This window comes from Stegodyphus dumicola, chromosome 10 (genome assembly GCF_044657685.1).
Source record: "Stegodyphus dumicola isolate Sdum_Otavi_A_Nest chromosome 10, ASM4465768v1".
Classification (NCBI taxonomy): domain Eukaryota; kingdom Metazoa; phylum Arthropoda; class Arachnida; order Araneae; family Eresidae; genus Stegodyphus; species Stegodyphus dumicola.
The window spans coordinates 72,418,870-72,443,711 of record NC_140777.1 but is presented as its reverse complement, the minus strand read 5'-3'; the positions used below and the strand labels follow the sequence as shown (position 1 = coordinate 72,443,711).

At 30.7% G+C, this 24,842-nt stretch overlaps 1 protein-coding gene across 1 annotated transcript in view; it reads left to right on the top strand.

Moving 5' to 3' along the window:
- NELF-B (negative elongation factor B) overlaps positions 1-24,842 on the top strand; it is a 45,149-nt gene that overhangs the window by 2,188 nt on the left and 18,119 nt on the right. The window contains exons 2-9 of the mRNA XM_085825077.1: positions 3,911-4,258; positions 4,555-4,671; positions 16,123-16,434; positions 16,568-16,716; positions 20,815-20,917; positions 22,680-22,775; positions 23,014-23,073; positions 23,151-23,304. Coding sequence (XP_085681203.1) covers positions 3,950-4,258; positions 4,555-4,671; positions 16,123-16,434; positions 16,568-16,716; positions 20,815-20,917; positions 22,680-22,775; positions 23,014-23,073; positions 23,151-23,304 — 1,300 coding nt within the window. The 5' untranslated portion in view covers positions 3,911-3,949. The remainder of the gene's footprint in view (positions 1-3,910; positions 4,259-4,554; positions 4,672-16,122; positions 16,435-16,567; positions 16,717-20,814; positions 20,918-22,679; positions 22,776-23,013; positions 23,074-23,150; positions 23,305-24,842) is intronic.

Sequence of the window (24,842 nt, the reverse complement as noted above, 5' to 3'; positions counted from 1 at the left end):
TCCCATAGGCTAGTTTCGCCAACATTATCAACATTAGGGTTGCCGAAAAATCTATTTCATGCAGCAAGCTTTCAGATTTCGCGAACAACCAGTACCAGTAGGCAACTTTTTTCACACACGAACCAAGGGGTACCATACAGTAAAGATAACCATTTGTATTATATATGCTTATATTTTCATCAAACGTTTGTTGACTTCTGTATTAAAAAAAAAAAAAGCTTTTTTGACTTTTTCGAATTTAACAACTGTCATAATATTAGAGAGATGGTTGTTTGTCAATTATGTATTATTTAATAGGATAGATGTAAATGCTTCCGTATTGCCATTTTGTAAGCAATAACTTTCATTCCAGTTATTATAATTTTACTAAATAATACTGAAGTATATAAATACCCTACTTTTGTATAGTATTTTAGCTATTTATAATACTTTTTAAAGCAAGAAAGCTGTCATTCATGACATCATTTTATCACGATTAAAGGTGGAAAAAATCCAGTGTTTAAAAGTTTATGCATAGCATTGAAAAATCAATTAATTTCATTTCTGATTTTATTTATTACTTCCTTAGATAGGAATTTAAAACTGGACTTGACTAATTTTTTGACACAGCTGATTGCTGAAAAGAATGTTTAGTTTGTAAATATTGTAGAGCAAGTTTTCTTAGTTTGGCAAAAACTTAATTTGAAACAACTCCTGTTATAGTTATAATACTAGTGCTTAGGAAATTGAAAAGAAAGTGTTTTTTTATCATATGTTATTAAAAAATAATTGTGTTTTCACGTGGTACCATAATTAGTTTGCCCTTAGCCCAGCCAACACACATTATGCAGCTAGACTGGAATTTTCTTAAAACACAGCTCGAAAACTTGGAAATTCAGGGAATTTCATTTTCCTGTGTGAATGATAATCCTGTAACATGCATGTGCATATACTTTCCTATTAGATATAATTAAACAGGAGAGGGATGAAAGTGGTCAACTTTATACAGTACAAAGTCTGTAATCCGGACTCGTCACGACTTCGGCAATTCTGGATTATAGACAATCAATTTTAATCTGGTAAGATGGCATGCAGAAATTATACAATTAAAAATATGAAACCGTAATTTATGAAATAATCTCAATTATGATCTAAAGGGTATCAAAATTTACCCAAAAAAAAAAAAAAAAAAAAAAAAAAAAAAAAAGCTTAGGTTAATCTTCAGATTATGGTAACTTGGCAAAAATTTGGTGACCAACCCTGCTATAGCAACCTGCTAGTTTTTTTTTTTTTTTTTATTTTATTTTTATTTCCATTTTGTTTTCACGAAGTAAAGGCATATTTTTTTAACTCAACATTTTTTTCCAACAATCTGCTAGCCGAATTACACTTATGCTAGAACTTTTATGGAACAAAAGTGCTTAATCATGACGAAGATTAGGTGCGAAATTAGGACAAAGTGCAGAATCGCCCGCTACTTGCCGCGTTTTTAAGAATTGCACATACACGGTAGTACATTTCGAGCTATTTTCACTTAAAAAAAAAATCCCAGAATTGCACAAAAATGGCATTGCGCACACTCTTGACTTTATCCATGTACACTGCTAAAGTCCTAGCTAGTAACCTTTATCGCCTTACCAAAATGTCGCCAAACTACCTGTTACCATATTCCAAAGATTAGCCAAAGCTTAATATTTATTTGTTTACTTTATTAAATATTTCTTTCAATGTAATGGAGTCTTAATGGGATGCTGATAAAGTGGAATTTTGGAATCTGTATCCATACGTTTTGTACATTCTGCAGTCTGAAATTCCTTGAGGTTTCGTCCCTGGATATAAGCTGTACAGACTTTGCTCTTCAAGCAATCTATACCAATTATCAGTGACATAAGTTCAATAATCTCTTATCAGTTGGACTGAACCCTATATTTTGCCATTTTAGAGAACAGATAATCCATCTATCACGTACTCATAAACTGATTGTGATCAGAATTGCCAAGTTTATACTTGTATTTATCTATTTGTTTTCACTGATTGTGAGACACTTTTATGAAATTCACTGAAGCTGTTTGTAGTTTAATGTATGCATATGCATGTGCTGTTGTAGTTTTTGCAGAAGAAAAACAAATCATGCTTGAGTCATGGCCGAGAAGCGCAATTTTAGTCACTGATTCAAAGCACATAAAAAATTTCTCACACAGCACTTGATGTACTTTGCATTTGCTCTATCTCTGGTAAAATGCATACAAAATTAACACATCTTGGATGATAAGCTTTCGGGATATCCTGTATTCACTTACTTATGAACTTATAGACACTTTTCCTTTGGCATCAGCCACATAGGTTTTAGACATCCTAAAACCTATTTAAAAAGTTTAAAACCTAGGTTTTAAACTCTCTGTGATGTTGTGGTTTTGGGATGAAAACAATGCATGCTTGAGTCATGGCAAAGAAGATTGTTACAGAGATGACGACTACTGCGAAAATCACAACTGGCTTGGTGGTGGAAACATCATGTTTATTTTTCACAGGAACAATTATTCAGAAATATATCTGCTTATAAGTGGTATAATAACAGGACCGCTAAATGCTTTCTACAATTTTGATTATGACGTATTTTACATTCCAGACAAGGAAGAAAGAAGGCAAAACAAGAGATGAGGTTTACTCAAGCAGCAATAAATGAGAAGAAGCAATACATATTACCTTTGGTCACTATTTATAGCCGGAAAGTCTTTGTGTTAACCCTGAGCAGCGATTGAGCTAAAGATGGTGGAGTGCAGAAAAACTGCAGTGAACGAATGACTAACATGCGGCACAGGTGACACAAAATGGTGCAAAGTGCATCTTTGAAGTGGGGATGTGTTTAATTAAAATTTATGAATTTGAAAGTCTATTGCCAGTTGGTTCCAATTAAGTTTAATTAAAATTTATGAATTTGAAGGTCTATTGTAAGTTGGTTCCAATTAAGTTTAATAATAATATTTTATATTTTACGTACAGTTGTCTCTGACCTCGAGCCAAATTACATATCAATAAAATTGTTGATCTGAAAAAATTTGGGTACTTTAGGATTATCTGCACCCTCTCTTGAAAAGTTGCTGACCACTGACAACTAATTTTTCGCGAAGATGTAAGAGACAGCAGCGGTTTCCTAAAATGGCATCATACTAAGAATTACATAAAATAGTCAATTAGCAAATTAAATATGTAAGAAACCTCCATTATAAAACATTGTTTTTTTTTTTTTTTTTTTTTTTTTTTTCCCATGGGGAGTTACTTTTATTCCCATATCCATAGAAATTTGCTTTAGCTTAAAAATGAATCGGAGAGAATATCAGAAACTTGGCATTGCACACACTATTGTTTTCTAATGTTCATAGCAATTTTTTTTTCTCGAAAGTCATGAGAGAATTGTGCAAATTTCACATTGCACACACTGCTGTTTTCCCATGCATACAGCTTAAAAAAGATGAGAAAATTGCACAAATTCAATAAGGTATAACTTTATGACAAAATGCCATATTTCTGTAGAAATGCAACACTCATTTCCATCAGCCAGCTAACTCCACAGTTCCGTTATGATTCTTACAAGGGGGGAAAAAAAAAGGATTTGAATGTAACAAAAACAAATACTAATAAAAAAATAACCATTGAATTTAAAGGAATATAGCATATTGCCTTCTGAATGCTGTTCAAGAGAGTGTAGGTAATCAAAGTACCAAAACATGTTTGAACATTTGGGATATATTTCATTTTGGAGGGGGAAAATCAAGTTACAGCTTCTGTAAAATAACTAAAATATCAAAAAATAATCTAGAAAAGTAAGTGAAAACGGCATAATATGCAGATCTGTAACTTAGTTGTAAAGCCGACAATATATGTTGTGTTTGTACAAGACTGTAACTAAAAATGTTATGATTTCTTGCAGTTTATTCTGTGAATGCTTTGAATCTAGTATTTTTCAACTATGTCTGGCTTAGAAGAAGTTGGGATTCCTGGTAAAGAATATCTACGTGAAGCCCTCACAAACTGTGCTGATCCATTAAAAGCTATTGAAGATTTCCAGACTGAAAATGGAATCCTTTTACCATCTCTTCGACCTATGCTACCCCTTCTTGATAGGCATGGTGTGCCAAGACTAGAGTTTCATCTTTCAGTTTTAGAAGAATTAAAAGATACGTTAATAGCACAAATAGAAAATCTATCCAAGCAAGATTCACGAGACAAAGAAAGGATACTTAAAGAACTTCTGCAAAAATGTTTTGTTTTAATCAGTGTAGGTACTTTTATTATTATTAATTTATTTATAATTGCTTTATAAAATTAATTTGTTAATGTTTTACTGACAATTTCGATAAATATGTAGTGCATAAATTAGAGCTTATTGTTTAAATAGTACAGTACATGTGTGTATGTAGTTAATGTGCTGTTTTATTCCTTAAATTTTTTCCCCTTGCAACATTTCTTCTTCAAGTTAGATCTGTGCTTATGTATTAAATTAAAAAAAAATATCATATGGAAGACCTTTTAGATTTTTTTATTGTAGCAATATAAGATTTAAATTTTTTTCAGGTGCCTAAAGTAAAACCAGTTGTTTTATGCATTCTGAAACATATGAATAGAGTAGAAGAACATTACCTTAGACATCTAGTCAGCAATAAACAACTTTATGATGAATGTGATGTGCAAGTAAGTATGAATTTTATAGCTTTTTATATCCTGGAGAATACTTTCTCAAAAAAATAGATTCTTACTAAATCATACAAAAATTTCTTATATGATTTTAATGTATATTTCTGATAGTTTGATTAATTTTTGTTCATAGTGCCACATGAAGATTAATGTTAAGTGTGTTATTTGCATTTATTTAGAAATTATGTATTTTACTTTATCTGCTTACATGCTGGAGGAATGGAGAATCCCAAAGCTCATTTTCAGTATCTTATGTTCTTTTATTTTTTTAAAAATGAAATAATGCTAGCCAGGCTGCTCAAATTTGTGTTGTATATGGGCAAAGTACTCTTTCTGATGACACAGTTCAAAGCTAGTTTGAGGAGTTCAAGTGCAAAAATTTCATGATGCCCGCTCTGGAGGATTATCTGTAAACAAGAACATACGTAGGTTACTCTAAAGTTTTTGAGATACGTGCAGGCAAAAACTGGCAGAAAAAATTAACTGTTAGATTTGAAACTATGAACTATTTTAGCCTAGCAGACAATTTATTGTTGGTCTGTTGCAAGTAGTTTATTTTAGGAAGAAGGAAACAGGGAGTTGATGCAAAAACATGATCACTGTATGATTTTGTACAATTTTAAAGTTCAATTAAATTGAGAAGAATACATTCAACACCTACAATTAGCATTGAAGTGAAGGTCCATCTCATACTACTGTATTCAGATGGTTTACAGAATTTCACAGAAGTTACAACTTTCTTCAGGATGAAAAACACACAAGAAGGCAGTAATCCTGAATAATATGTCTGCCATATGGAAAATGTTAATCGATGATATTTGCTGCACCTATCAAGTAAGTGATACAGAAGAAACTTAACATTAGATCCACTGCCATGCATAAAATTATTCATGAAGAATTGCATATGGAAAAACTAGTTTGCCATAGGGTTCTTAGTAATTTAACTGTGCATCAAAAGAGGAGTGTGTCGAAATCATTAAAGAAACCCTTAAATTATTTAAAGATTTTGGCCACCACATTATTTCTAAAATCGTAACTGGTGTTGAAATGTACATACTATTTTTTAATGTTCCAACATGTCAAGAAAAGTAAAGTATGGGTCTTTGAAGATGATTCCATGCCCACAATGATGAAAAGACAAAGTGGCATGGAAAAAATAATATCTGTTGTTTTCTTCAGAAGTACCGGACTGGTCAAAGCCATAAAGCTGGAAGGATAGAAGGCCATTGCAGCTAACTGGTACACCTCTAAGCATCATCCAGAATTTCTTCAAGAAGTGAATTTTAGGAGACTCATGCTCTACCATGAAAATGCATCTTCTTATTCAGCAAGACTGACGGTTGAGTTTCTTGAATAAAAACACATCTAAGTGATAGAATATCCATCCTATTCACCTGACGACTCTTGGCTATTTTTTTTATTTAAAAAAAGAACTTATAAAGCTGGAAGGATAGAAGGCAATTGCAGCTAACTGGTACACCACTAAGCAACATCCAGAATTTCATTTAATTTGATACATAAGCACAGATCATTTCCATTCTGAAGATCAGATTGTTGAGGCTGTGAAGGCATTTTTTTCAATGATTCCAAGAAATGAATGGCTTGAGGCATTTAATCTTTGGAAAATTCACCTACAGGTGTACACTGGTGCTGGAGGAGACTACTTTGAACACTCCTAAAACTTCGTAAATATAACTTTAAAAACCTATGCTTATCTAAAAAATTTCAGAGTGACTCTCATATTAGTAGAACTTGAAATGTCTAGTATTTAGGGATAGGATATCTCACTTCTCTCACCCGATAAGATTAATATTTATTTACATATATTCATATTGAATCTTACAAACAGAAAATTGGCCATTGACCCTTGGATTTCATTGAGGCTTAATGTTTCCACTCCTTTTTAACTTAATCAAAAACTTTATGATGATACAATAAACCAATGTGACCCAAGTGATACTGCAAAATCACTGAAATTTCATATTGTACGGCTCAAAAACTATTAGACAGACTGCATATTCCAGAAAGTATAGTACACGAACATTTGAAGATGATAAGGTACGTCAGCTGCTACAATGTGTTGGTAGCCTGTACTATAACAAAGTAAAGTATGCTTGTTCAAGTTTCACTCTGCGATTCTTTGCTGAAAAGAAATAAAGATTTTTTTTTAATAGCTGTTTACTGGAGAAGAGAAGTGGATGCTATACATTAATATTATAAGAAAAAATCATGAGGAAGAGGTTAGGTTATTTAATTATGGCAAAGCCTCGAGGCTATCTGCCTAAGGGGAGGGATGCCTTCGTGGAGGACTTTCTAAGGGAAACTGGCTTGTATACATGTTACACATGGGGAAAACCACGAAAACACCCATGCAGCCAGCCCGTTCGCGGGATTCGAACCTCGGACCGAACTACCAGTGTTCAGCGACTTTACCGCTCAGCCGCTGGTGGGCTTCATGAGGAAGAACATTTTTTTTTAATAACATTAAGAGAAGATCTGCATCCAAAAAAATAATGCTGGATATAGTAGGACTAAATATAGTAGGACTACAAAGGAATTGAATACTGTGAATTGTTGCCACCAAATCAGACAATAAATTCAAAAAAGTATTGTTCCCAAATAGCAGTTTTAAAAACAGAAATGAAAGTAAAGTATCCAGAACTGACCAATCATTGAGGTGTTGTCTTCCAGCATGGCAATGCTCAGTCCCAGATATTGATGAATGTTGGATAGAGACTTACTGAGTATGGCTGGGATATTGTATGTCACTCCCATATTCGTCAAGCCTTGCTTCCTCAGATTCATCATCTCTTCAAGTTATTTCAGTATTTTTTTAATTGCCTTTAGTTTGCTTTTATGGAGCTTATCATACGGCACTTTGATAACCTGCCATACAGCAGTTTGATAAATTCTTTACAAAGAAATTTATTAACTTCTATACAAAAGGAATTTTACAGGTGCCAGAGAAAAGGAAAATAGTGATAAAACAAAATGGTACTGGTGTGATTCAATGAAATGTTAATTCATTGTTAAATTCAACTTCTGTTTTTGTACTGCTTCTCGAAACTTTCTGTAGAACTTTCTTAATGACCCATTACATTCTACTACATATTGTTTGTAGAAAATGTGATCTAGCTTTCTTTAAATACATTTGTTGCTCCCTTTGTTACTATTTGATTACAGTGTTACTACACAATTTTCTGTCACAAGCATATTTTTAAGAATACTGTGGGGTTGTAAAAAATGTTCATAGTTTCCTTTTAATTACACTGGGAAACAGCGGTTTCATTGTCTTAGATCTGTCGCTTGTTTTGACTAATTTTTGGCATCTGAATCCAAAACTAACCCAGGTTTTGTCTATCACTTCAACCTTTTAAGCTACTAGGTACACTATCTTTGTCTCGAAAGTGATGCAAAATATACATATAAAAGGAAATAAAAGGAAGACTGATCAATTATACTGTTTACAAAAAATAGTTTTATTCATACAAAGGCTGTATGTAGTTATTGCAAGTTAAATTTTGTTCATACAAAGGCTGTATGTAGTTACTGCAAGTTAAATTTTGTTCATACAAATAGTAAATTGCTTTTTACCAAACAGTAAACATACATATTAAGGTAAAAAGTTTCACTTATGCCTTTTCTGGAGTGTTTGATTGACAGACATTCTTGCTTGATACTCCAACAATAGTCAGCCATCATTGTACATCCTATCTACCTTGGTACCGTGCCTCCATAACCTTCAGATCTTGATGGAATCTCTCACCCTGCTCATGACTAAATGCACCAAGATTTTTCCGGGAGGTTATCAAGATGCAATTTGATGCTCATGTTGCAACCAAGCATTTTGAAGCTGTCCAAAAGTTGCTGGACGATTTGGTTATAATTCTGTGCTCATGTATTTCCAAGAAAGTCTTTGATAATGTTTTTTAATGCCAATCGAACGTTCTTTTGAAGTTCTGTCATTGTTCCAATGAAATGTTGCCAAATATGTGGACTATCAAAAGCACCAGCCTTTAATGACAGGCTAGAAAATGCTGAAATGAGATACTTGAAACTGTCTTCTTCAATTAGCAAAGCTTTAACAAATTGCTTTATGAGAATTTTCATATGAGGGGGAAATATAATGCTCTCTTTGTCGGCGTGTGGCTGATGTAGAATGATTGGATCACCAGATTTCAGATCAGATCTTGGTGGCCAATTTAACTGCACCAAATGCTTCTCACAAGCTCTGCTATCCCATATACACAAGCAACAGGTATACTTGGTATATCTGCATTGCTGCCCAAGAAAGAAGCAGAATATTTTAAGGTCAGCACAGATCCATGGGTGCATGTGATATTGCAGAACATTTTAAGGTCAGCACAGATGATCCATGGGTGCATGTGATATTGCAGAACATCAATGACTCTCTTTATGTCTTCATATTCTTCACACAAACAAACAGACCATTGAGACTGCATCAAATAAATGTCCATTGTGGAGGAGGACAGACTGCATTGAACTATCAATGAACATTTGCCATTGAGTTGCACTATAGGCTGAAATTCCCATTTCTTCCATTAAACCATGTATGTTGTGGCAATATAAAATCCATTATCACTTCAAAAGTATTGCAGAAACGCGCCTTCTCTTGATCGAAAGTACGATACCTTAGTTCCTTTTTCAAGCAAATTTTTCTTGTGCAGTCTTGATGCTAACACCACTGAAGCTTTTTTCGATAGTCCCAAATCCCGTGCCAAATCATTTAACTCATGCTGATCAAATGTCTTAAGATTGGAATCATCATCAGTTTCAAAATCTTCATTGCTGGGGTCAATTCGGTATTCATCAGAATCGTATTTCTGCATTTCCAAAGAGGGTAATTGTTTGAAAACTGGCACTGGGCATATAGCTGATGGTAAACTAGGATACTGTATTTTGCATTTGTTTTTCTTTTTATATCCTGAGGTAAAGTAATAGTCATTTGAAAAGTCACTATAAAAGAGGAATAGTCATTTGAGTGAGCTCTAACCAAATCAGAGGTGTATCTAGTGAAAATTTAAAATGTGTTCCCTTCATCCACTTATGTAAACTCTAGACACACTGCTTGCACACTTTGTGAGGGGCCCAAAATAGCCTTGCTTAATGAATGTACTGGTATTTGTCCTTTGACTGGGAATGGTAAAACTGACACGTATAATATCAATACAAATTGGAGCTGTTTAAGCACTTAAAATGCAAACTAGCTAAGACAGACATAAAGAAAGGTGTCAGTTTGTATATAAATAAAAATAAGCACTACTAACCTTGTGTACAAACAAGAACTCGGACTCCGTGTCAGAATTCATTTCACTGTATCAGAGTGACAAACAACATCTCGATGCAGTATCTTGTGTGTCACTGAACTAGTGTACAGAAGTATGCATCTATCGCTGGTTTCTTATGGCATCATTCATCTGGCAAATATCAGAGGGTTCAGCCCAATAGGAAAGCAATAGCTACTTTCCCAATAGGAAAGTATTGCTTTCTATTATGGATGCTTGATGCTGTGGGAAGTTGTCACATTTACATAAGATGTAGAGAAAAAGACGTGGTAGTCTACAGTTTTGAAACAGCATGCCTGCAAGTTATTACTTTTTTGTTTTGATACCAAATAAGCTGTTAGAATAGAGCACATAAGATGTATGTACCAAAATTACATGTGTCATTTCAATTTACTGGTTCAGTTAGTATTATTCGGTATTTTATTTATTTGATAGATAGATTAAATACCTATGTCAGTGAATGAACCATTTTTTAGTATATAAATGCTAATGTAATTTCTGTACAATATTTATATTTTTACAGTATAATGTTTTAATTAAAATGGGCACATTTTAACAAATGAGTGATATTTCTGTTGGAGTTCTTGAAAAAGTTCATAATCTACATTTTCTGTATTACTAACATAATATATTTCTGTATGAAAAATGCACAGAAAAATGATGTAGCCATAACACTTAAGTTTGAATTTGTTGTTGATATTATTTGAAAAAAACTTGAAATATGCATTGGAATTATGCTAAAAATGCAGGAAAGTAAATAAATTAAAAATACCAAGATTTTTCCTGGTAAAAAGTTTTGAATTAGATTAGTTTTAATATGTAATACAACTCCAGTTATCTGGATTTCAAGTACAGTGAAATATGTTTAACGTGAAAGTGCTTAAGATGAAATATCAGTTAATATGAAGTCATACAATGGTCCCGACAAACTACTATGTATTTTCATGCACTTTATTTTTCTTTTAACACAAAACGAAAATCACTTAACACGAAAAGGTTTCCCTTCTGAATGAACAAAATATGGAAACACAGGCAAGATTTAAGAGGTGTGCGAAATTAAAAAGTGGTTTCACATGTTTTGGTGAAAGGATGCTAACTTGGCTTTAAAATACCTTCGGAATAGTCTATGACATGAGCCAATTTTGTTTATCTAAGCTACTTTCACCCTCCACCCCCTACAAACCCCACACAAAAATATCTCATTTCTTTTTGGCTTTGGAATTCTGTGACGAGTACATCGCAATGTGTGTAAAAATCAGTGGTGGGGTAGTCTGCACGCTGGGCGCATATTCCAGAGGTCCGTGGTTCAATTCCGGGTGAAGGCATTGTATATTTTTCATCTTTCCTGCTTCCAAAATACCTAATGTCTCTACAAAGTTTCTGTATTATTGGACTGTTCCTACTGTGTCATTGGAAGAATTCTAGATGATGTGTACAGCCCCAATTATGACCGACAAAGACATTTTGTAGTTTGTTCAAAGCTAAAAAGATATCATTGATGCAGATTCCAACAACGACAATAGAATGAATAAGCAGCTTCTGTTCCCACATCATCCGAAATGAAGAACATCATGAAAACTATGCAGAGTTATTTAGATGCACATTTCCAATGGTGAAATTAATAACAAAAAATTAACGACATTGAACAATTTGTTGACAATTTGACACTAAAAAGGGCAGTGCAAAGAAAATATCAGACTATTTTCCAAAAACTCAAGACAAGTTTTGTTTTTCAAAGAACTTGAAAATTTTGTATTAAATTAAGTTCTTGTGGATGTTTTTTTCAGTTTATTAATTTGGCATATCTGTGTAAATAAAATGTACTCTATTTAAACTATTTTCACTATATCTAGAACTCCAATTACTTAAATTATTTGTGCTTTTTAGGTCCATAAAATTAAGCTAATTTGTTCACTTTTTTTGGGGGGGGGGAGGTTTAAATAAGATGAAAAAATAATACAGTACAATGCTTATTTAAAAAAAGGCAAATTTAATATATATTAATTGCTCATTTGTTATTATTATTAATTGTTTATTATTATTTACTTTTGTTTTATTTTATTAATTTGGAAGGTATGGAGATTACAAACTTCACTGGGAAAATGCATTATATGTAGGTCTAATATTCTTTGTTTATTCTAAATTATTGTTTGGGAGTAGTTCTAGTGTTTTATATAGGTAAAAATTCAGCACCTTTATTCAGTTTTAGTTAACTAGAAATGGATTATGCATTTTCTGTTACCCAAACTATAAATTTGTGGTCTAATTTTTATGTTATAAAACTAAGATTAAATGTCTAGTTTTAGGGTTTATATATGTAAAGATCAGTGTCATGGCTTTATTTTAGTTCATATAAAAATTTATTTCTTTGTTTAATTTTGTCAAAAAACTTATTTTATGTTCTGAAACTAAAAGCGGGTTTATATATATATATATATATATATAATTTTTATTAAACACAAATTATTCCCCTCCTCTCTATATGACCAGGGTTCGTACGGTCCTTAAGAGTCCTTAAATTTTTTGGAATTGATTTTTGGTCCTTAAAAGTCCTTAATTTTGGCCAAAATCAGTAGAAGGTCATTAATTTTAATCATCTGAAATTTCTGTCTGTTTTTACGACTGCCATTTTGAGTGTGAATTAGTATTTTGGAGGAATATTTTTGGCGATTCACTGACGTATATGGTTATCTTTTGAATGGTTTCATGGGTTATAATTTGTTTTTATTTTAATATAAATGATGGGATACTTGAGTTTCTAAGGAAGAAGTGAACCATAAACATTTTGAAATTCATTTATTGTAATAAAGAGCTCTTAAACAATTTTCGCTTTTGGGAATATGAATTCTTTTATTAAACGGTTCTAAATTTGGAGACTTGTCAAAATTTTGGCGATTTTAAGACCAGTTTCTATAGAAAATTTTTAATTCTGAAATCAGAATTTTTCGACGATTTTTTTTTTAAACATCATAACTTTGATAAATAACATTAAAATAAAACATTTTTATTTTCTGCTGTCATATTATAAAGCTTTATTCTGGCAACTTATCATACAACATTTTGAACCTGAAAAATAAACAAGGTATAATACTATAAAGCACAATTTACGAAACAACTCTTAGCAAAAGCAAAATTCTATGTAATTAATTAAAAATATCTTCTTTTTAATTTTTCATAGTAAGCGTTTTTCCAAAGTAATTGTCTCAGAATATGCATCAGTTTCATCTATAAAAGCAATTTTACACCTTTTTTTTTTTTTTTTTTTTTTTTTTTTTTTCAAAATATTTCTGGATTTTTGCTGTTACTGGATTGGTTGGGATAATTTTTCTTTAGTATTTTTGACATTGCAACTTGGAAAGTTTAGAAGAATTTGAAGGCAAGATTTATAGACCCACGATTCTAGAAGATTCAAGAAATATGTGACAAAATGAAAAATGTCTCCATGGTATCAACATGTAATGGATGTATTTTACAGAATGTTTGCGATGAATTTCTTACTTTTTGGAGAACGTCTGGAAGAACAATGAAGACATGAATAATATTTGAGTGTTTTATTCCTGATACTAGAATCGTTTTCTTAACATGTTTATCTTCCCTTTATTTTCTCTACTTTTCACTAGACACAAGCATGGAAAATATCAAAAATGCTTCTAATCATATCACTTGGGCAGACATTATAGAAAGGGATTTTTTATTAATAAAAGAATTGAAAACTTACAGTTTGAAAGATCCATCTAATATGTTTTAATGCATCATACACATTTTCCCATTTGATGCAATCTCTGTGGATCCTAAATTCGACTGCATAGTGCCTTTCTAAATTCTGCTTCCAATGCCTGTCTAAATTCTAAAAGTTTTGCCATTTCTAGATTTTGTTGTTTGGTGTGTCACTAAATTCTAAAAATTCTGCCACATCACCTCTGTAACCGTCCTTTACCATATATATATTTCATATTTCTTCTTAATTCCATATTACTAAAGAAATTAAATTTTTCACTTTTTCTATACATTCTAAATGCATTTAGTGATTTTAGAAAAACAGAAATCCTTAATTAAATCCAAAAATTCTAAAATGAAAAAGAAACTGAATACATAAAGAAAATTATTCTTCAAAGATATGTGCAGTTATTATTATGTAAATTACCCAATTGTTTATAATTTCAGCCTTTACTATAATTTTCCATTTCTGTTTCCTCATATGATAGAGTTACTGAGCCAGATTAAGTTTAAATTAAATTGTATAATTTTTGACCACTAGTCCACCTTTTTAGTTTGAATTTGACTGTTCTTGTTTAATTACGTCACCATGAGATATTATAATTGACTTTGTTAGCATCAGAACATGCCTTTATGTTCTAAGTTCTTTGTCTGATATTGTAGTTACTTTCAGACATAGTGATAAAATGCTTCACATCTATCGGGGGTTTTGGAGTATTTAACGTTTACCAGATCAAGTAAACCCTCATAGGTACATTGTGGAGAGGTTGACAAATTAGGAGATAAAGCACGCAGAAACTAGCGAGAGCATTGGTTTGCATAGAGACAAATCTCTAATTATTGTTAGAAAATATGCTTAAAGAGAAGGAAATCGGTATAAACTAGCCAAAATGTTTGGGAAGCCTTCAAATTAAATGACTGATAAATATTTTGTTGAGTGTTGTTGTTACAAAACATAAACGTTTTTTAGCTTTTAATGTGTAATTATTCTAATATCGTTTAAGAATCAGTGTTATAAATAACATGTATTTTCAACTGTGAAATTTTATTAGATTTTGATTTTAATAGGGCTTTTTTAAGAAATATTGTTAAAAAATAAAATTTAATAGTGGCCATGTAAGTCCATAATGACTAAGGCTACCTATTTACCTAATTTAATTATTTATAACTAAGTGTTTACGCTTAAAAATTATCTACATATTAAAGCGAGTTATTACCTATCATTAATACTCACTGTGGTCAGAAGATAAAACACAAAAATGTAGAAATTCAAGTAAAGCTTATTCTTTGCATCTAGTGAGACTTAATACAAAACAACTTATCACCTCTGGTGCTTTAATGGCTAATTGGAACCTGAAAATATATTAACTGGGTTACAACCCCTGGAACTGTACACGAAGCTATGACACTAACTGCATCAGAGCCTGACTAACTTTCAACACTTGCCAACCGTGCTTACATCATGCCTTTCAGATTTGTTCTAATCAGCAGGTCTCTCTCTAGACAAGCAGCAGTGGTGACAACATTCAGTCTTTTGGGTTAAGAATCATGCTGGTTATGATCTTACTTCTCATTTTAAACTATTCCATTAGACATAAAATCTACCTGCTATTTACTAAACCTCTAGACTGACCAAGTATGTGACAAAATGAGACATAAAAAAAATCAACATAAAGCTAACTATTAGTAAAACGTAAACGTCACTTATTTTCTTTCAAATACGTCCAACCTATTATAAATAAATATTTAATGCTACTTGATAAACTGCATGAAGTTTATTTTATTCTCAAACTTATTAATAATTATGTTAATTAATTTATGTTTGGTAATAATGCATACTACTTATGGATCTATTTTATTTTTAGGATGGTATTAGAAAAGTGGATTTCAGGCATAGAATAATATTTTTAATTGAATTAATCAGTTCCCATTTGCTCATAGGTCCTTAATTTTTTTCATTAATGGTCCTTAAAAGTCCTTAAAAGTACTTAATTTCTGTGTGCAGAAATGTGTACGAACCCTGATGAATTATAGGTTGCTGACATGAAAAATCTTCCAGGCCGCATGCTTTTTCTGAATCATCCAAATTAGTTATTTTAGGTCTGTTGGATATTAAAATGCCTGTAGTTTTGTGTTATTTTTACACGCATTACCAGTATTTTGCCAGGAAGTAATAAAATTTGTCTTGAAGATTATTTATATATAAAGAAAGAAAAATTAATAATGAATGCATACATTTCACTTACTTTTAATAGATGTAGCCAGTTAATATCTTTTTGAAATGATTTCAGGATATTTTTAGTCAGGTAAGTTCAATTGTAATAAAATTTAGAGTATAAGTCTAATTTGAAGTTGTAATTTCTAATGCTTTTTAGCTGTGTCATTTTGCCATTAATGCATTTTCTTTTTCTGTTATCATTTGCAGGTTAAAAGGCAAATATGGCAGGATAATCAGTCTCTTTTTGGTGATGAAGTTTCTCCTTTGCTTAGCCAGTACATAAAAGAAAAAGAAGATTTGTTATTCAAATATTCTGATCCTGTTGCTCAGTTCTTTTCTCCTTCACCTAAGCAAAGGAGGCAGGGTGAAGTTGTACAAAAATTATTAACGATGATTGGTCATAACGTGAAATTATATGACATGGTGTTGCAGTTTTTGAGGACTTTATTTTTACGAACAAAGAATGTTCATTATTGTACATTGAGATCTGAACTTCTGATGGCTTTGCATGATTTAGAAGTAAGTAGCTGAAGATAAAAATAGTTTTCCATTGTCATGAAAATGTGTAATATTTCTTAATCACAGATAAATTTATTCTGTAGCATCATTTTAACAGTTATCCTTTTTTATTAAAGTTTTTGTTCTCATCTAGGTTCAAGAAATAACACATGTTGATCCTTGCCATAAATTTACCTGGTGTTTAGATGCTTGCATTAGAGAAAAAAATGTTGATGTCAAGCGCTCTAGAGAGCTTCAGGGATTTCTTGATAGTATAAAAAGAGGAAATGAGCAAGTTCTTGGGTAAATTTTTTTTTATATTATACTTATGATGTTAATCCTTTAATACTCATAAATTACCACATCATGCACTGATAACTGGCAAATTTGCTCTTGTCCAAGTATGACCTGAGTGATTTTAAAATTTGTTCCTTGAAGGTGTATATGCACGAATGCTTGTTTGGGCACCTGCTAAATGTTTTCGTAAACTTGTCAAGAATACTAAATTGGTGAACTTTTTCTTTATAGAAATCAAGCTTATATACTCATTTTCAAACCAAGATATAGAAATAAAGCTTACATACTCATTTTCAAGCCAAGAAATATTCAAATTTTAATTAGATTTAATTTAATTTAAAACATTGTTTTGGATTTTTTGTAACAAGAATTAATGTTAAGGAATTAATGACTTAAATTCTCCCACTTTCAATATTTAATTATATAATTTAGTAGGTACTTACATATTATCACAATCACCTTAATAGAAGTTGACAAATTTTCAAATGCACCAAACTTTGGGAACTAAGTATACAACAAATGCTCAGTTTTAACAAGCAAGATTATCATTTTCATATGCATTATTTTATTGTATTTTAAATTGCAATGGTTTTTATTAACACACCATGATATTTTTTTTTTATCTAAATTCAGTTTTAAAATATACACTTGTGAAATATGCTAATATATAAGTGTAAAATATTTAATGCTACTTGATAAATTGCATAAAGTTTTTTTATTCTCAAACTTATTAACAATTATGTTAATTAATTCATGTTTAGTAATAATGCGTACTACTTAGGGACCTATTTTATTTTTACGATGGTATTACAAAAGTGAATTTCAGGCATAGATAATATCTTCAATTGAATTTATTCAGTTCCCATTTGCACATAGGTCCTTAATTTTTTTTCCATTAATGGTCCTTAAAAGTACTTAATTTCCGTGTGCAGAAATGTGTACGAACCCTGATAAATCGTTGTACTTTTTCTTATATAAAATATTGCATGAGCATCATTCAGTACTTTTCCTAGTTTTAGTTGTGGAATATCTGTGAGTTTTAATTTTTTTAAATATCTTTTATTCAAGTGAATTTTGCCTTTTATAAAAAAATTTAAGATTGTCATCACTTGTGTAAAAAGATGGATTTAGATTTGAAATTCAAGAAGAGTATTATAAAAGTAGTACTGCTTTTCTAATTATTAGATAGAGTGTAAAGTAGATAGGGGATAATATGGCATACTGGCATTGAACTGGTTAAAAACTGATGCTAAAAAGATACAAGGTCAGATGAAAAGTCCAGTGAATGATCACAGAAATCTGGCAGTATAAACTATTTCAACATAAATGTGTTATTGACCCTTGAAGTAATTTCATTCTGACATAATACGCTTCTGGCAATGTTAATTTAATGGTTGAAGTATTTGGAAGGGGGAGGTTCTTTATTTCTGTTACATTTATTTTCCTTGCCACAGCAGCTTGGACGAGTGAAATGTCAGAAAATCTGTGCCATTTCAGTTTGGGGGGGGCAAAAGAACTCTGATGGGGCAAGATAAGAAAAATACAATGTCTTGTCTAACTCAGTAGCCTGGTGGTTAATGAAGAATTGCTTCATATGCACAACAATGCAAGGTCACACATTGTCATGTAAAAGAAACCAAGGTTCTAGTTAGTAAATTGTGGTTGCATACAATGAATTTAATGCAAGAACCAATTTGAGCCTCACAGTAAAAATTGTCATTGACCGACTTTCTGGTATGAATTGTGAATTAAGCATGAGCATCAAAAGAGGTAATGAACAGTATTTCTACCTTCAAGTTTTGGAAAATGAAACTTTTTGATTTTGCTGGTGAGAGAAACCATACTTTTCATTTAGTTTGTGGATCACATTGGAAGCTTTATGCTTCTTTTCAAGTTATGTTGGTTAGATTTATGCTATGAAAACAGAACATCACTGTGTGCAGTGCTGATAAAATTGCCACATGATTCAATTTTCTGTTTGTTTTTGTTAAGTAGTGAGTTATAAAACTCGCATAAATTTTGAGTTTACCCAAATCCTCAGTGATGATGGTTTTAATGATTTCTTTAGGAATATTCATTTCTTTCATATCATTCAAATAGACAAATACCTATTCTGCATCGACAGCTCATGAATTTTGTCAACATTTGTCATTGATCTCCTACATTTAAACTATTCCCATAGATTCTTTTGAGTCACAGCTGCATTTCCAGATGCAGTTCACATTTTGTTACTCAGTTTTACATATAATTTAATATTGAATCTTTGCTATTTTATCCATTGTTTTAATAATGTGCACATAAATGAACAACTGCCAAGATGTGCTTATAGATATTAGCTGAAATATGGAAGAATACCTTGCGCGCGCATGTTGCTACAAGTAGAACAGTTCCCATTATCAAACTAAGCAATTTTTTTCCTCTCGTTAGGTTACACCTTGTACTAAACCTTTGCGAACAAGGGTTTAAGTTAATAATTTAACGTGAAAATCATATTTCAAACTTAACTGGGTTGTAAAATATAGAAAGAAAGGTTTAAACTGTCAGATATAGACAGCAGAGAGTAATGGGATTCTTATGTAAGTCTTATGCAATTTGATTGCATAATAAATAAATAAATAAGTAAATTTTAAGTCGTAGTTTCACTAGAAAGAGTATAGTAATATATTTGCAATCAAAATGCAGCAAAGGATGTAGGAAAAAAAATTAAAGTTTAGAATTCTGAAGTTTTATTTAATATTGTTTGAAAAAATATGGTATTTTCTGATTATCCGTAAACCCTCCACCACACACACACACCAAAATGTCGCAAACTCCTTGGCAACTTTGAAGAGTGTCTGCAGACTAGTTGGTGACTGATTTTTTTCCAAGTGTAATGTGTGAAAGCCAACAGCTGTTTTCAAAGTGATGATGCAGTAAGACCTTTGCAAAAACTCTCAGTCAGTAAAATTAAGAAAACAAGAAATATTGGTAATAAAACACCTTTTTTCAAGAAATGCTCCTTCCCCCCCCCCATGTACACAGCAATCTGTTTTCTCTTAAAAATATTAATAAATTGCACAGACTCAGCTGCATATGATTTCTGTATTGCTCCCCAGTCAAAGCAGACATGTTGCATATCTTGGTACCATATAAATACTTTTTGGTAACATCATAGGTAGTAACATAACTATTTTGGCAACTGTAATAAATACTTTTTCGTGACTTTTCAGCAGAAGTGTGGATTAACCAGAAATTATTAAAAATTTTACAAGGGCATAATAATTGTATGTGCCTTTTGACACAGGTTAAAACAATGGAGAAAAAAAGCTAATTGTATAATGTATTACTGAAATTAATAATAAGTAAAAAACAATAATAATATTAGAATAAATATTTTATAAAAGCAAATTTCTTAATTTTTCCTGCTATTTTTTAATTCTAAAAGTAGTGAGAGATGCTTAAAAATTATGACTGACTCAACTTCCTTTAGTTTGCTTTAGTAGCACTGGCTGTTATTGCCATATTTTTGCAGGCTGCTTTTTGCCATAAACCACTTTGTTTTGCTGATTAACTAGACTGTTTGTCACACTTCTGATTTAACTTAAATTTATTGTAATTTCACTATTCTATTTTTGTCTTTTATTTCTGAAGTTATAGTAACTTGATTAGAAATAACCTATTAGTCCCAAATATTTTAATAAACTTGGTATTGTCACTTCATAGTATTTAAATTATGCATTATGATGTGTTGAAATATTGTTATTATTATTGTAAATTCATTATTATTTTTTACATTTGTGATTTGTAATTATAAATATTCTGATATGATTTTTAAACCACTGTTTATAATTGCTTAATAATTCATATAAATTTATTGATAAAAAGTAACTGAAAACTTTTTTTGGGGGAGGAGGGTATGAATATGTAATAAAACTTCATATTTGGTATTTATTTAGTTTGTATATTATTATTTTTATCAGAGATCTTTTCTATCATCGTATATGGTCTTTATGCTATAAACTTTCTTGTGTTGATACAAGTTAAGCAAAATTTATTTTTGCATTAATGTGTATTTGAATTTCATACATGTTGTTTATTTACTTTTTATGTTGTTATCTTTATTAGAGATCTTTCAATGACCTTATGTGATCCCTATGCTATAAACTTCCTTGCTACTTCTGCATTAAAGATAATAACATATCTTATTGGCCAAGAAGGATATGCTAGAGTAAGTGCTTTCCTTAACGTTTCTTCCTGGTAGTTATTTTAAATTTTATTTTGTTTACATTTAAAGACTTCTGTTTTAAATGCAGTTTAACTGGACATTATAAATTTAAGGTCTTTTAATAATATTCATGTATTAGCACCATCATTTTAATAGAAATTACCAAATTTTTTAATGTGCCAAGCTCTTGCAAAAATACATGTAATAGTTTCAGTTTTAAGAAACAGTATACATTTTTGTAACAGTATTAGTTTTGTATGCATTTTTTTTTATTGTATTCCTGGTTCCAACAGTTTACTTACTTTTAAATTGATTTATTGACTCATTTTTGGGATAAATACATAGTTAAAATGTAAAATATACATATATTGATATTGTGTTGCAGTTATAAAATATACACATATTGATAATTGTGTTGCAATTATAAAATATTGTTCTTTTTCTTCTGTAAAATATTGCCAAATTATACCCAAATGATTGTGCTGATATATAAGTACCCTCTTAACTATCTACACTAGAATGTCCAAAATTCAAGGTAGATTAACTAATGAAGTTGTAAAAGAAAGAAATGAGAAAAATCATAATTTTTAAATGTTATAATAAATATCATCATAAACTGAATCTTTTTAAAGGGTGCATACATATTAGTGCAACCCTCTCATGGTAGCTTAGCAGTGTTTTTTACAGGGGCAAAAAGGGTAATGTTCTGTTACTAGGATCGGATTCAGAAATATATGTATGTACGGATGTTTGTATTCATGTATGATGCATATATATATTTAAGTGTGTATGTATGTATGCATATACATATTCACCTATATGCACATACATACACCCCTGCATGCATTCATACATTTCTGAAGCTGGTCTTGATAACAGAACAGTATAAAAAGAAGAAAAAGAAACAAAAGAAAAGAGTGATGACTTGTAATTCAAAAAAAAAAAAAAATCATTATATGCATACATGTTATTGCATTTATGTTTTACATTATAATTAGGTATTTATCTAAAAAATCAATGAATAAGTGTACTTATAAGTCAGTTTTTGTTTCTTTTGTTCCGGTGGAAATTTCATAGCAATTTCCTTAAATCATCCATGTACTTTTTTGTGATATCACCTCATTTGCTACATTAATAAAAATGAAATTTTGCAATAAAATGCCCATAAAACAAATTTTATCCATACCTTCTTAGTTCAGCTTTTATCCCCATTTAGAAACTGCTACTGTAATTTCTTTTCATATTTTTACTTAACTGCTTTCATATTTTTCCTTAACTATTCAGTCATATCAGTCTTATATATCAGTTGATGCTGTCTTAAATTTTTATAAATGATTGACTTTTATATCCTGGAATTAGCATTTTTGTCTTATGCACATCTATGCATTTAGCATTTTATGATTTCTTAAATATGTAGAGAAACTACTTGAAAGTATTTCATGGTATCTCGGAAAATCATCTTCAATTTTTCTTTAACTTAAATGAAGCTATTTTTCCAGTTAAATATAATAATTGACATGTTGTACTAATTCCATTTCTAATTAATGTAATAATCAATACATGCTTAAATTAAAGTCTACTTTTACTGTAAAGGTTTCATAAGTAAAATAATGATTTGTTTTTAGTTCATATATTTCATAGTATGCTTGGGGAAATTTTATTTAGTGTTACATAAAATGTTGTAATCAGTCCAAATTGTTTGATTTTTATTCTCCTCATTTTCCTAGAAATAAATTTAATTTGCAGTTGTATTTTATTCTTTAAGGAAAATGCTGTTCTTGTTTTATTGCTGCGTATGTTAGCATTAGGACTGCAAGCCTGGGATATGATTAGTACTCAAGTGTTCAAAGAACCAAAACTGGTATGTATTGAAGTGTTTATGTAAGGCATTCAAAATTGTTATAAATATTATTTCTAAATGTTATTTTTGTCTGCTAATGCAATCTTTATATTTGAAATTCTTTATATGTTTGTGTGTAAAATATTGTGAAATATTTAATAAAATTAATTGCATTTTTTGCATACAAGTGAAGAAAATTAAGCAATTCTAAAATATTCCAACTGTAATCATTAATATTTTATAATATTACTTTTTACAGGATGCCCAGCTTGTGACAAAGTTTCTACCTTCTCTTATGTCCTTAATGGTTGATGATCAGGTAAGATAAAATTATTTATCTTAAACATAGTTTACAATTTCAATGACAATTTTAAATTTACTTCTGAGAATTTGTAGATCCGTGCTATCAATGCGAAACTTCCCCAAGATGATCGTGAATCAGCAATTACAACAATAGAGCATTTTGGTCCTCCTCCTGATGCATACCAAGCATACATCCAAGAAAATGGTGTGGCGTCTGTTTTAGCAATGTATTATACATTACAAAATGGTATGAGCTTGTATTTTAATATTTACATTATTTAGTTTTCAAATGAAAACTTCTTATTTAATTTCATAGATTTTTTTCAGATTAAATCCAAAAATTCTAAAATGAAAAGGAAACGTGTTGAAGAAAGAAACTGAATACATAAAGAAAATTATTTTTCAAAGATATGTGCAGTTATTATTATGTAAATTACTCAATTGTTTATAATTTCAGCCTTAACTATAATTTTCCATTTCTGTCTCCTGATACGATAAGAGTTACTGAACCAGATTAAATTAAAATTAAATTATATAATCTTTGACCTTCAGTCTACATTTTTAGTTTGAATTTGACTGTTCTTGTTTAATTACATCACCGTGAGCTGTAATTGATTTTGTTAGCATCAGTACATGCCTTCATATTCTAAGTTCTTTTTAAATAAGAGCCTTATTTAAGCCTTTGTCTGATAATGTAGTCACTTTCAGCCCATAGTGATAATTTGCTTCACGCCTGTCGAGGGTTTTGGCATATTTAACTTTTACCAGATCAAGTTAACCCTCTTAGGTAAATTATGGAGAGGTTGAGGAGAGAGAACATAAAGCATGCAGAAACTAGTGTGAGCATTGGTTTGCATATTGAGACAAATCTTTAATTGTTAGAAAAGGTGCTTAAAGAGAAGGACATCGATATAAGCTAGCCAAAATGTTTGGGCAAAATTTAATAGTGGCCATGTAAATTTATATTGACCAAGGTTATCTAACTACTTAATTTAATTATTTATAACTAACTGCTTACCCTTAAAAATTATCTCTGTGTATTAAAGCGAGTTATTGCCTTTCATTAATACTCACTGTGGTCACAAGATAAAACACAAAAATGTAAAAATTCAAGTAAGACTTATTCTTTGCATCTAGTGAGGCGTAAAAATAATACAAAATAATTTATCACCTCTGGTGCTTTAATGGCTTATTGAAACCTTAAAATATACTAACTGGGTTACAACCCCTGGAACTCTACAGGAAGCTACGACACTAACTGCATCAAACAGAGTCTGGAATAACTTTTAACTCTTGCCAACCATGCCTAGATCAGGCCTTTCAGGTTTGTTCTATAATCAGCAGGTCTCTCTCTAGACAAGCAGCAGCGGGGACAACATTCAATCTTTTGTTATGAATCATGCTGATTATGATGTTACTTCTCATTTTAACCTATGCCGTTTGACTTAAAGTCTACCTGCTATTTACTAAACCTCTAGAATGACCAGGTATGTGACAAAATGAGACATAAAAAAATCAACATTAAGCTAACTGTTAGTAAAACGTAAATGTCACTTATCTTCTTTCAAATATGTCCGACTATTATGAGTGTAAAAAATTTAATACTACTTGATAAATTGCTTAAAGTTTATTTTATTCTCAAACTTATTAATAATTATATTAATTAATTCATGTTTCGTAATAATGCATACTACTTAGGGATTTGTTTTATTTTTAGGATGGTATAACAAAAGTGAAATTCAAGCATAGATAATATTTTTAATTGAATTTATTCAGTTCCCATTT